Here is a 13145-nt window from a genome sequence, read left to right as displayed (position 1 = left end):
AGCAGGACGGGTATGGCATCGGTCACAAACTCATAGAGAAGGCCTTCGCGGCTCGATGACACAGTGAAGGTTGAATTGCCCACCAGCATGCATCTGCTTGTCTGTCCACTTCGCTACCGATTTAGGTCCGTGAAAACAATGCTGGGGTTGAAAGCTCTGGGAACTCCGGCCGCGGCTTGCCCCGAGCCGAGAAGTGGGTCCCGGAGAAGGAGGCAGCCGGTGTTTGTCGATCCGTCGTCTCCGGGTTCTCCCAGTCTTTTTTCAATTGCTGGGTTGAGCGCGCCGAATGCGATGAACACCACGCTGGCCCCGAATCCTCAAGAGATGGTGGGAAATCTTGCACCACCTTGGCCTCTCGTGCCTGGCTCACAACCACCCGGCTGTCGGCGTTGTCACCGGGAAAGGGCTTGGAGGGACTACATGGTAAAGGCGCCGTCATTTACTCAAGCTGGTGAAGTCGCCATGGATCCGCATCTTCCGGTGCCAAGTCGCATGAAAAGGACCATCTTCTCGAATACGATGACCGAAGTAAGAAGTCCGCGCCTAGGATAAGTATTCCAAGGTGGCGTGCACAAGCAGAATATACAAATCCCTGGTGTGGCGCGGTGGCCCAGTCAAGGATGAGTCGCAGCGCGGTATTCGGTGGGCGGGTCATATGGACTGGGCCTTACAACTCCTCGGGCATGAATGGACACGAGGAGGTATTGACCAACTTTTTGGTCGGGTTGGAGAAGCCTTTCTCTGTACACTAAACCCGACAAGTGAGTGGATTTACATTCTACTGCCAAGAGGCACTATGAAGGACCGTTCGAGAAATCGACAAGCAAGGGAACCGTGTTTTGTCACGCGAGCGCTTCCGAGCGGCAACGATGGCTCTGAACAGTGAAATTTAAACGCTCAGAAGTGAGGATGGACGAGTGAGAAGAGTTGAGGAGTCGTCCAAGCCTTGCACAGCCACGCGGGAGACAGGCTTCGAGCTTGTGATTCGGTGAGAAAAAAGCACCATGGCCAATCAAGACCTCGGACCAGTGAGTTTTCTCATAGCTCGAGGTGGGAGCTAGCGCGCGGCCAGACGGCACATGGAAAGCTGAAAGCTGGTGGCACTGCTGACGTATGGGTGTGGTCATCCGAAGGGGTCCCCTGTCCGCATCACCAACCGATGCGGGAATGCCTAGGATACTGCTGGCGAGACCTCGTGACAGCTACTTCTTTACTGCAAGTGAGAAATGCAGTAAAATCAATGTTCGGTAACCCAAATAGGTGATGGGATCCTCAAAAGAATTGTCTCAAAGGACAGGGGCTTCGGACGATAATACGCTGAGAGATGGTGAATTGGCAAAGATTCAGACGCGGGGAACACTGGGCTGCTGAGGTCAGAAATAGGCCAAGACCATGGCAGCACAGTCATATCATCGGGGCCCAGAGTGACCGAGGATCTGGTGGGGTGCTTCCGAACCTCAAACCATGGGTAATTACGAGGAGAGAGAGTGTTGAGTGTTTCTCGGCCCCGGCCTCCGCTCGGAGCTTTGGGACAGAGAAGTACCCATGGGTTCCTTTCATGGGAACAGCTCGAGGGAGCGGGGTAATTATCTGTCAGGGCAGGCCCAGCACAGAGACAGTATCCATGGACTGCTGCGGCGCTGCGGCGCTGCGGCATGGATAGGTAGGTGCGACGGCTTCGATTGGCGTTGTCGCGAAAGGAGAGGTTCGAGAATGATGATTATGATTCTAGTGCAGGTCCCCGGGATCCTCTAGCAAGGAACATGGCCTCAAAGGCCCCCAAAGTTGCAGGTCCCGAAAGAGTCGTGGGCGGACATTCGGTTTCACAGGCCGCGGTTGGGCGGAGTGGGAAACATTTTGCGTCCCTGCGGGCTTGGGGGTTAGTTTCGTCTACAGACAGGAGGTAAGGCACTGGCTACGAGACGGCCGTGTCTTTGTAACTTGTTAGCTTATCAAACCGTGTACAGGTCTGCCTCGCGACCTGCCTCGGGGTAGTTGTCGCGTCAGCAGGAGTCTTATTTTGGCTCGTTCGTCTTGAGGTGTCATCTTTGGTTTGTGCCTAGAAGCATAGACTGACTGACTGTGTAAAGACTTGGAAAGGATGCTCGTAACTAAGGTAGCGAATGTGTGAATAATGGGCAATGTCGTCTCCGCCCAAGTACGAAGTACCGCTTTCTGAGCAATTGGGCTTATTTACCTACGGCAGATGCGCCTGTGTCTGTGGTAAGAGCATGAGCTTGGTCATTCGCTCCCTCCGAGAGACAACGAGAAAGAGAAAGAGAGAGGAGGGAAGGACCAAATATCCATCCGACCATCCCAGCCATCGTCCCGAGGCAGGTACATTGGAGAGGTATCTTACTTCTTTGACCAGGTCCTGCCACCTCTCTCCTCTCCCATCTCCCACTTTATTATTTGCCTCTTACCACTTGCCCTGCCGGTGCTCCCGACTCCTTCATCAACTCCCCTCGGCGCCCTCACAAGGAGGAAAATCCAAAGTAAGAAAGATACCACCTTCCTCTCGCCTTTTGAAGCACTCGTCTCGGACCTCTACCCTCAGCGCCTCATTAGGGAGAAGATCTTATCCTAGTTGGATCTCACTCCCGCCTCCCACTCGCTGACACCACAAGGGAGGGAACCAAGACATCGGGCCTAGGAGCAACGGCGGCATCCCATTCGCGCTTTTTCCCAAGTCGCTTAAACACCCTGGGCCGGTTATAAATTAGCTACACTACTGTGGCGTCACACGCTGTCGCGACCTATCTTAGCCGTTGCTTTAGGTGGAATGCAGGTTCCCTCTTGTTATTCTGTCTCCCAGCCGCCTTCGCAATCGCTACCAGCCGACCGTCTTTCGCACTTCTACCAGCACAGGCTGCGAATGCGACAATCTGCTAATCACCGGTAGAGTGACCGCAAGTGGTGAGCACCTCCTCCACAAAATGGGCAAGTGACAGGGTTGGCCAAGATCCCATCCGAGTGGATGGTGCAAGGCGCAAGCCGTTTCCTTGCGTCACCCTCCCAATCGTCATCAGGCCTTGTACCGCAGGTGGATGGTGGATTATTACCATCTGCATTTTGCCTTACCTCGCCTGACATAACTACCTACTTACTCACTTGCACCTACAGTACTAGTCCCTCGTCTCGGAAATCCCCAAAATCTTGCATCTCGCAGAAAACATAATCCACTGTGCAAGAACGACACCTGAACCCCTACAACAGAAACCAAGAAGCCCGGTGGATCGCGACCAAGCTGGCTAACCCACGGGAGCCCGCTCAAGTCATGGACCTCAATGGGGTCAAGAGGAGAGACACCACAAAGGGCCCTCCTCTACGCATCCTATCTTTAGGTAAGTGAAGCGAATCATACAGGCCGCTCTCGCGACACCCAAATCGCGCGCAAGACATGCGTAACTGGCCTGAAAGCGCCCTTGCACTCAACTGACTTCCCTTGCGACAGATGGCGGAGGAGTCCGTGGTTACTCCATGTTTATCATTCTCCAGGAACTCATGCACCGCACCTTTGTCGAGATCGAGGGGAGAGCCCCGCGGCGAAACGAAATCCCTCGACCTTGCGATCATTTCGATCTCATCGTCGGAACCGGTACCGGCGGTCTCATAGCCCTGATGCTCGGTCGACTGCGTCTAGATCTAGAGCAGTGCAAGGAGCTTTACGTTAGGATGACGCGCATGGTCTTCGAGACCGATAAGACCATCGCCGGCATTCCCTACCGCTCAACCCTCTTCAAGGCCTCGAAGCTTGAGGAGGCTATCAAGGAGGCTGTGAGGGAACACACCGTCTATCAAAAAGAGGGCAATGACGGCACCGAGAATGATATAGTCAGCCCTCTCAGCGGCTACAACACGTCAAATCCCAAGAGACATGCGAGCAACGCCAGCACTGTCAGCTTCAGCGCACGTAGCCCCCAGGCCCAGATGGCACGACCTGCCTTCAACTCGCGTCACGGTGACCCAAACGCAAGACTTTACGACGCAAGGGAGAACAGGACCAAGACGTACGTTTTTGACCACACTGGTTACCTGCACTCTGCCAAGGTGTACCTACTACCTAAAAACACATGTATCTCTAACACTTTATTTATTCCAGCGCTATCTTGGCAATGTACAAAGGCTCCCGCAAGGATAGCCCTGCCGCCGTACTGCGATCCTACGATTCAAGAAGAGAGCCCCCCCCGGAGTTTGACTGCAAGATCTGGCAGGCTGGGCGGGCGACCTGTGCAATCGGCCTCGCATTCAAGCCCATTCAAATCGGACAGTCTGTGTTTCACGACGACGGTGGCGGCACCTTCAACCCTTCCCCCGAGGCTCTTGACGAAGCCGTGGTGAATGAGTGGCCTGGCCGCGAAGTCGGCGTGTTCCTCAGTGTCGGCACGGGTAGACGGCCCAAAGGAAGTGATGCGGACTCACATATGTGGTATGAGGGTTTCCTGGGAGAGTTTGCGGAAGCCCGCCGGAAGCTCATCTCCAAGATCGAAGGATGCGAGGCGATCCACGAGCAAATGAGGAAAGAGCACCTGTCGAAGCGGAACGTCAACGTCGAAAACTACTATCGTCTCAATGTGGAGGTGGGCGTCGGCGAGTTTGGTATGAACGAATGGCATCGCCTGGCTGAGATTAGCACGAGCACACGGCAGTACCTGAGGCGGGAAGTCGAACAGAAGATGATCCAAGGGGCTTCTGCGAAGATGGCCAAAATTCACAAAGCGAATATCAGGTTTTCCCGCCTACCAGATGTCCCCGAACTGGTCAAGTCAAACTCGGAGACGACTGAACCAATGTCGTTTGCGGTGGAACTGCCAGCCGATATCCCTACCTCCTGGCCGCCGCACAACACACCACCCAGCCGCCAATCTTACGAATCTGGTTCTGAGCACTTGCATATCCCTTCGCCCATGAGCCCTTCGCCCATGAGCCCTTCTCCAAGAAGTTCCGGCGAACGACTGCAACCATCACCGTCACCGCGGCCCGAGCAACGACCCCCACCCCCGGCAAAGGACGACGAGACTGACAGACTCATTGTCACTGCGCCCACCCCAGCGCAATATCGCTACGCAGCAGGCGCTGATAAGATTGCTATCATGAGCCCCGATGAGCATCCGCGATGGCAGAACCAGCCTTACAACAACGGTCCTGTTCAACAATCGCAGCAACCACAGCGCATTCCGCCGCCGCTGCCTCCCAAGACGCCACTTCCTGAGCATCAGGCAGCCGGTGGCCGCCGTCCCATCGGCTCGTCGCCTTTGCCCTATCCGGTGGATGACGAACCTCCACCAGTGAACATGGCTAGAAAGCCAGACTACCGCGGGAGGTAAATGAAGGAAGATCAATCAGGTACCCCATTTCTCCATAGGAGAACACTCGGCACACAGTTTAGGTCGTAAATTGACACCATCAGAGATGCGGAACTCTGAGCCTGAGTTGGTCTGCGAGGCTCTGACTTTGTAAGAGCACACTGTAAAAGGGAGTTCTATTCGGAAAATGAAGTCAGTTTGAGGGCGGGTTTAAGTAAAGATACCATTTCAACGTAGGCGTTACCACTGGCGATTTGCAGTGGTGGCACAGCAGCCGGCCATTTTAATGAAATAATGACATATTCATCACGTTTAGATATCTCTCTTGGTACCTAATTTGTCAGTGCAGTGACTTCCAAATCCGGGACCTTTCCCCTTTCCTGCCGGTGGCGAGAACCCGAGAACCCGGTCGCCTAGTGGGTCACTACGTCACGGCAGAGTGGGCCCTGTTGATCATGAACCGACCTTAAGCTTAAAGGCACGTTCCCCTGTGCCACCGAAACGTGTTTACCTCCATCATATTTCCGTTTGCTTCGGTCAACTGGATTCCTTATAATATGCTGCGACTTCTTTTCCACTGTGCAACCTTCATTGGTAACTCGATCGGACAAAGCTTCAAAGATCAGGCTTGAGAACGATGCTTCAGCCGCCGACACAACATCGACTCTGCTGCCATATCTGCAATAGCGTCCACAAGATATTCAGCTAGCCAACGGGGCTTTTTCCAGACTCGCCGCCCACAGCGCCGCACCCACCAACCCCGTCAGAGCAAATGTGAATTGCCGCGAGGGACATGCCAATGTCTCACTGATGTTCGTTTCGTTCCTCCCTACCACCTCAACCATGGTTCGCATCACAGACCAAAGAGAGAATCAGCAGCAGGTGGAGTCTTCGAAGCCTTGGGAAACCCCAGGAATGCCGCCTTGACCAAGCCAACCGAGACATTTTGGTGCCGACAGTGGGCTTTTATAGGCACGTTTTACGAAGCCATGTCTCCATTCACACGTTTTACGGAGAACCATTCCTCATTTCTTGCTTATTCGGTGCGCCACGGACAGGGCTGACGAATTCCGCAGGGGTTGAATGACAGAGATGCCCAAGGGATATCTCTGCCTCAGCGGGAAACCTGACCTAGCCATTCTTGGCTTCTGCTATTGCTAAGCGGTTCGTACCTTTAGCGACGTCGATTAAGTTTGAAGTCTCTAGATCCACGAGATTGAGCGGAGGCTAAGCATCGCGGGCTCACTTCAGCTGTCTGGATTGGGAAATTCATGTTTATGCTAGAGCACTTGCTTAATTGCGGCTGTATCGTTTCGTTACTATGTGGGTGTCACATTCCCTAGCATGGAGAATACTCTTGGGCAGGCTTGTCACGAATCTCGGCACAGTTGACTTGCTTGACCGTCTTCGCACATTGACGAACCATCGGCGGCTCTCTGGGTCTGCATTCCTGAAGTCGAGAGTCCGCCTCGGGCTTCACCGAAAGCGGGCCGTTGGAAAGTCTGTCTGAGCCCGCCGTCCTGTCTCGCTGGCTACATCCTCAACCTTGACGTCCCACTCTATCTCACCACCGGCGTGGTATTGTCCAGTCTCTTTTTGACAAGGCTCGAGCATGGTACGCCGTCAACGATGAGGCTTACGAGCTTACACTGTTTCTGCGGTCAGCCTGTGGTTGGTAAGACTACTGGTACCCAGTGGCTCAATTGCCCGGTCTGTGGAAACTTCGGAAAGGAAGCAGCCACCGTAAAGGTTGATCGCAGCCAAAGGATGCTCGCGACGGCTCGGTGAGAGGTGTTGAGCAGGGTGTGCCTTTCACACAGCAGTCACTCTCAAAGTCTTGATGTCGAGACCGGTATCCATCACACTCGATCTCATGTCTTGACCTCGATGCATCACCCGTTGCCCACGGATATTCTAGCAAAGCGACTGGTCAATATACGCCCTCTCTCCAGCGAGCAAAACCTTGAACCAGTAAACTACTGCTTTCCAGGTTTGGGCTCTCGCACTAGCGAGGAAGCTAGTGTGCACATCAACAAAACCCCAAGAAAGAAATAGAGGGCTTGTTTTGTGGCGTTTCCTCAGCCCAGCTCGATCTAAGGAAGGCATCCCCACGACGCTAGACCCAATGTGTCAAAACCCGACGATGTGCAGCTCAGACAAAGCCTCCTTTCTCCTTTGACCAGGCTTCGACAATGATCTTTTGCACTTTTATCCGATTTGTTTATAAGTCAGCCTTACCATGAACATTTCAACCAGATTCTCGGGTCCAAAGTCACGCCATGTTTGCTATTGTGTCGCCGCCGCCGACCTACTGGAAAGGTGGAACAGGAAAACAAGGACCCCAGGAACGGATGCTCCGGGGAAGACGGAAGAGGGAAGCAGCAGCCGCCGCCGCCGTGCCGCTTTCAGAAGATGTCCGATAGCTCGCAGCAGCAACGGACGTTGCGGAACGCGGTACGCGCCGAGAGGACGACAACTTCTTGTGGGGAGTGCAGGAGGAGGAAGCAGAAGGTATGTATGTACATAGATTGCTTGAGACTTCCTTTCTTCTTCTGGACGTGTACTGAGGGTACCGGTATGGAGTGTTCGCCGATCACTTACGGGACATGAAACGAAGGAAGCCTTCTCGTCTTGCGTGTAGCCAATCCTATTTGAGAACCACCAGACTAACTCGGATACAGTGTGATCAAGGTCAGCCATGTAGCAACTGCCTCCGTCGATTTCCTCAACCGGTTTGCGAATATCGCGTGAGCAAGTAAGTTCGGTGCCGAACCCTGTTACCTCCTGCCAGGTCCACGACTGCTATCTTGGTTCTGGATATGATCTGATATGGCAGCAGCCGGATACCGGGAACGTCTACCTTCCTGACACCAGCGAGAGCAGGTGGGCGCGGTCCCTTCCTTCCAGCACTCCCCGGAGTAAGCTCCCCCCTGATCCAAACATCTCAGTCAACAGGACCATTCGGGAATCCTTCTATCGCCGGCTGGGCTGTATCAGGCCTCTTAACTTTACACCCAGGCCCCAATTCGGAATCGGCAACAGATCAACCTACAAGCGGCACACAATGGCTAGACACGGAGCCTCCCAACATTGATGCTGGACATGTCCCGCCGTCAGTCTCGTGGCTTCCACTGGTCAATCCTGACCGCAGCATACTAGATGCCGATACGTTCCAGGCATCGCAGCAAGTCCTGTCACACCGACTCGCAGTCCCAAAACTGGTCCTCGAAATCTTTGACGCGAACCGTGACAACGAAAATGTCTTACAGCATCGACTGAGTCCTGGAGCCTGGTCTCATCAAGCAGGGTCTAGGACACCATTCCCAGAGCGACCCATCAGTGGTATAGATGAGCAAATAGCCGTTTTGCCTGTGGATCAAACCGCTCTGAACAAGAAGCTACTCAGAATGTGTGCGTGGTCACGGCCCCTGAGCAGCCAAGAACACTATCCTGACATGCAAATACAGATATCGCGGTCCTTTCGCGCTTCAAAGCCTCCATCAACGGCGACCCAAGCCCCAACAACCCTTTCATCCGATACTACTCTCCCTTCTGCCTCCAAGATCCCCTGGTGATGCGGATCATCCTCTACACTTCGGCCTGCTTTCTCCACGAAACAGGGGATGTACGGACAGAGGTTCTGCGAACCTACAAAGGCCAAGCCATCGCTATGCTCAACGAAAACCTCACGCCGGACAACGGCAAACGCACAGCACCAAACACCACCGCACTCACCACAGCCGATGCAAACAGTTCCACCGCGGTAGGAAGACAAAAACCCAGCGATGCAGCCATCGCAGGCGTCATTCAGCTCACTGTAGCTGAGTGGTACTGGGGCGATATGGAACAGGACCTACGATACCACCTCATGGGCTTGCGAGACATGATCAGATTACGCGGCGGCTTCAATCAGCTCGGCATGGACGGCCTCTTGGCGAAAACCGCCATCGTGTACGTAGACGCGTCTTTTGTCCTAACCATTATCTGTTTGCTGGACAGACCTCGTATGACTGTCATTCCTTGGTTTGTCGATGTGCGTTTGTCAGGTCCTTTTCACTGCTAGTTGTATGCGTTTTTTATGTTTTGTACATTTCACTTCCCGTATCACTGCTGCGTCCTTTATTTTGCTTATCCGGCAATTTTCTCGTACGCAGTATCCTCCGCCTTATTTCCCATGTTTCCATTTTTCCGTCCGACCCTCTATGGTCTCATTTTTTCGCTCGAGGCCTTGACTCTTGACTCGCTTGAGTTGCGAACGGGTCCTCTTTCTACAAACGATATACCCATCTGGGTGGTCTTTACCTTCCCGATGAACTGACTCATATGCACAGTCACGATGTCTCCATATCCCTCGCCCACGAAAACAGTCCACTGCTACTGACTCTGTCGCCCTCGGACGACGACCGTAGAGGCCATGGAAGCGGATACGAAGGGGCGACGGGGTCAACGACAACAGCTGGAGCGGAAAATTCAGCATATCGAATCTCGGCGATGCCGTACGCTTTCATCGACCCTATAAAAGACGTGCCCCTTCGTCTAGCGAATCTATCGCCAATGGTTACACATCTACCATGTAGCGGATTACTACCGTCTTTCTCCGATTGTGCCACGAGTCTGCGTATCCACCCGGCGACGGCCTCCATACTTGACAATGTGAGGTATCTCCTCAGCGCCGTCGACGCGATTTACGGCGAATCGGCGACATCGGCGATGGCAACTATCCAAGCCTCACTCAAGGCCCGACCGATGGGAAAGTACATGTATGAACATATCACCAGTCTTAATCCTACTATTCCGGGATATTGTCAGGGCCTCTCTCCAAATCCTTCGACTCGCACGAGCTCGCCGCCCAATAGCGACTATTCCGCCGCCGTCGACAGAGAGGCTGTACGAAGCGGGAGCATGTCCAGCACAGGCACTGCAGCCGGACTTGGTTCCGTTGGCCCGGGCCGATCACCTTCGGGTCCGAATTCCGACTCCACCACCACATCCGAATGGTCGTCAACTAAGTCACACACCCGAGACGCTAGCGATTCTCCGACGAGCCCTCGATCCGTATACCACCAGCAGCAGAGTCCGGACTTCATGTACCAGGTTATCCGATTGACAGCGTTACTTTACACGCGGGCCGTCATGACCAGGACGCCGCTGAGCGGGACGTGCACGGAATCGGAATTTCTGCAGATCTGGACGACAACATGGCGCGTACCCCTGTCGACATGGAATGATGCCGTGGGCATATTTCACTGGATTATGCTGGCTATCGCGCCGGCATGCCACCGGACGCCGCACGCGCGCTTCGTGAAGAATATGATGACGATCAGCACCCTCACGCTCGGAGTGGAAAACTGGGCAATGGCTATGGGTGCCGCGACGACCGGCATGCGGCTGCAGCATTGGCTCGAGGGTCAAGACATGGGAGAGCAGGAGGAGAAGGAAGAGGAGGAGATGAGGGATGGAGCGGCATCAGCAAGAGGGGAAAGGCGCTCCGGGCGCGAAGAGCGGTGAATGGGTGTGTAGCCAAGCAACACGACGATTGCTGGAAAGACTCCTCCAGGCTGGTGGAGAGACTCCGTTTCCGCAAAGCCATGGATGTTGCTGGACACGTCGGTCCACGGCCGCATATTGCAGGTTACAAAACCCGACATCGATAAAAATATTTCCCTCCATCATGGGGGGTGAAGCATTAGGGGGGGCCACTGGTAGAGCAGAGTACTGCGTTCTGCGTCGAGTATGACGTCCCTTGAGCATAACGTCTGTGACAACAACAAACCTGCCATTCTCGGGCTGTCCATTCCTGGGATTTGCAAGACTTCAACTTGCCACGAGGTGGTGAAGAAGACGCCGCTGCCGGCGGCAACACCGTAGCACAGCGGTTGCTACTCAAGGGTCAGCTTGCTGCTGAGAGCTACTGCATAAAGGTGACACTGGGGAGGGAACAGACAGGGGAGATGAAGACTCCATGGACAAGGATAAAACCCCAGGGGGCCTGACATACGGCAGGGTGCAAGGTTTTTTCTTTTTTTCTTTTTGGCATCACGACTACGGATATTGTGCGAGAAACAGTAACTTCGTACCTGGGCCATAACGTCGTCATTTCCAAATCCCCATCAACAATCCCTACGATCCGACTTCCGAAATTACTCCTGGGGAAAGCGCTTGCACCTTCCGCTGGCAAAGTTCGAAGAAAGACCAGGGTCAAGACGAGCAAGCGTCGAGAGGGAGGGTACGGGGGGAGAGACTGACCTGCGGTGTTGCTGCGGCCTCGAACTTTAAAGAGTGGGCGAGGATGCATACAATGTAGTCCCCCTCTTCTGCCTCCTCGTCCCTTTCTATAGGGTGTGTGTGTTATGTTCCAGTTTGCGGAACAGTCCCGGCAGCGGGCGCCCAGCAGACAACTTCCTCTCTTGACACTCTACAATGTATGGACGAAACGACGCTGCGCACGTTTTTGACGGCAACGTGTAACTCGTCACGGCCGGGGTGGGCAGCGTTCGAGGCCCCCGTGAAACTAGGGACCATCGCTGAAGCGGCAAGCCGCAAAAAAGGGTGATGCCGGGAGGTTGTCCGTTGACCTGCCGGAAGCCACGTGGACACGGCAGAAGCTGCACTGAAGAACCCTAAACCGTTTGGACGCCCTGACTTCCCTTCCACCGCTACCCCGGGGAAACGATACGCTCGTACGGATGTGCTAGCAAGCGAGGTCGCTGCGGCTGAGTAATGTCGGTACTGCAAGTGGCCGTTCCTTGCAAACGACGCACGGTAGAATGGCATGCTCAACCTTTGTAATCGCGACGCGGAGAGGCACGGAGAGAGAGAGAGAGAGAGAGAGAGAGTGAGAGAGGGAGAGAGGGAGAGAGCTAGACTGGCGGGTTCGGGACGGTGGTGGGCATGTGGAAAGAGGAGGCACTCCCGAACCATTCCGTATGTGGCATCCGCACTTTGTGCCGGGGGTGGGCGGCTGGCTGGATCCTTTCAACGGTTGGACTTGGAGTGTCAACGTTCTCTCGGAATTTCCGCACCCGGAGTCTGATTTCCCTTCCGTCGCCCGTCGCCCGGAAGTGACGTCAAACCCCGAAGCCGAAAAAAAATTCAGGAAGCTAGAGCCTAGGGGCAAGGCGGCGACGATCCCGAACGTCCGCTGGAAGCCCGCTGGAAGAATTTCTGCTAGGAAAAGCCTGCACAGCAGGTGAGTTCGATCCGACGCGAATGAGCTTTCTGCAATGGGGAAGGAGGAGGGTGTATGATGGGCTGTAGATAGGAGGACCAAGGACGGGTGAATACCAAGGGTACAAAGGCAAAGAGAGAGATGGAAAATGGTGTGTGGACCTGTGGAAGCATCGTGCCGTGTATTAGGTGGTGTATGCAAAGGGGTGTCTCACGAGCAAGGAAGAGGAAAGTGAAGGAAAATGACTTCCTCACGCGTACCTATAGTAGGTAGGGGTGACTGTACAACGTCGGTCAAGGTGGTGCGGATAGAGAGAAAGAGAGAGGCAGTTGTCGCGATGTATCCGTACACTGACGAACTGAGGTACAGACATTGCGTCCGGTACCTCGCAAGGCCAGGTATTGGTCGAAATGGAACAGGCGGTGTTCACTTGTTCGAAGCCCAGTCCGGGACGGAGGGGAAGTGGACGACGGGGTTCCCCGATGAAAGGTTTAGAGTTTAGGGCCACGTTCCACGGCGTGTTTCGAACGAATTCCTTTCCCAATCAAAGAATGGATCAAGTACATGCAGAAGGCTGCCACGTCCCATGCCAGATCAGACTCCATTTTTGCTGAATTTGATCTGTACCTTGCGCCAACGCGGGCAGGGAATCTTCCTTGTGTGATTGCCTT

At 54.3% G+C, this 13145-nt stretch overlaps 3 protein-coding genes across 3 annotated transcripts; 2 read left to right on the top strand and 1 right to left on the bottom strand.

Annotated features, from left to right (window-relative positions):
* Positions 1–121: 121 nt before the first annotated feature.
* CORC01_09397 (uncharacterized protein) lies at positions 122–439 on the bottom strand (the record flags this gene model as incomplete). Its single annotated transcript, XM_022621026.1, has 1 exon — positions 122–439. The coding sequence occupies one exon, from the start codon at positions 437–439 to the stop codon at positions 122–124; it is 318 nt and encodes a 105-aa protein (XP_022472414.1).
* A 2838-nt stretch (positions 440–3277) lies between these two features.
* Positions 3278–5776, top strand: CORC01_09396 (patatin-like phospholipase; the record flags this gene model as incomplete). The annotated part of the gene is made up of 4 exons (XM_022621025.1): positions 3278–3344; positions 3455–4010; positions 4103–5323; positions 5656–5776. 4 exons carry the CDS (start codon positions 3278–3280, stop codon positions 5774–5776), a joined length of 1965 nt encoding a protein of 654 aa, XP_022472413.1.
* Positions 5777–7718: 1942 nt separating this feature from the next.
* CORC01_09395 (uncharacterized protein) lies at positions 7719–10814 on the top strand (the record flags this gene model as incomplete). Its single annotated transcript, XM_022621024.1, has 5 exons — positions 7719–7817; positions 8146–8224; positions 8325–8717; positions 8774–9257; positions 9638–10814. The coding sequence occupies 5 exons, from the start codon at positions 7719–7721 to the stop codon at positions 10812–10814; spliced, it is 2232 nt and encodes a 743-aa protein (XP_022472412.1).
* Positions 10815–13145: the final 2331 nt, after the last annotated feature.

This window comes from Colletotrichum orchidophilum (assembly GCF_001831195.1).
Source record: "Colletotrichum orchidophilum strain IMI 309357 chromosome Unknown Scaffold_85.1, whole genome shotgun sequence".
Taxonomy (NCBI): Eukaryota; Fungi; Ascomycota; class Sordariomycetes; order Glomerellales; family Glomerellaceae; genus Colletotrichum; species Colletotrichum orchidophilum.
The sequence above is the reverse complement of the archived record's forward strand: the minus strand, read 5'-3'. Positions and strand labels throughout refer to the sequence as shown.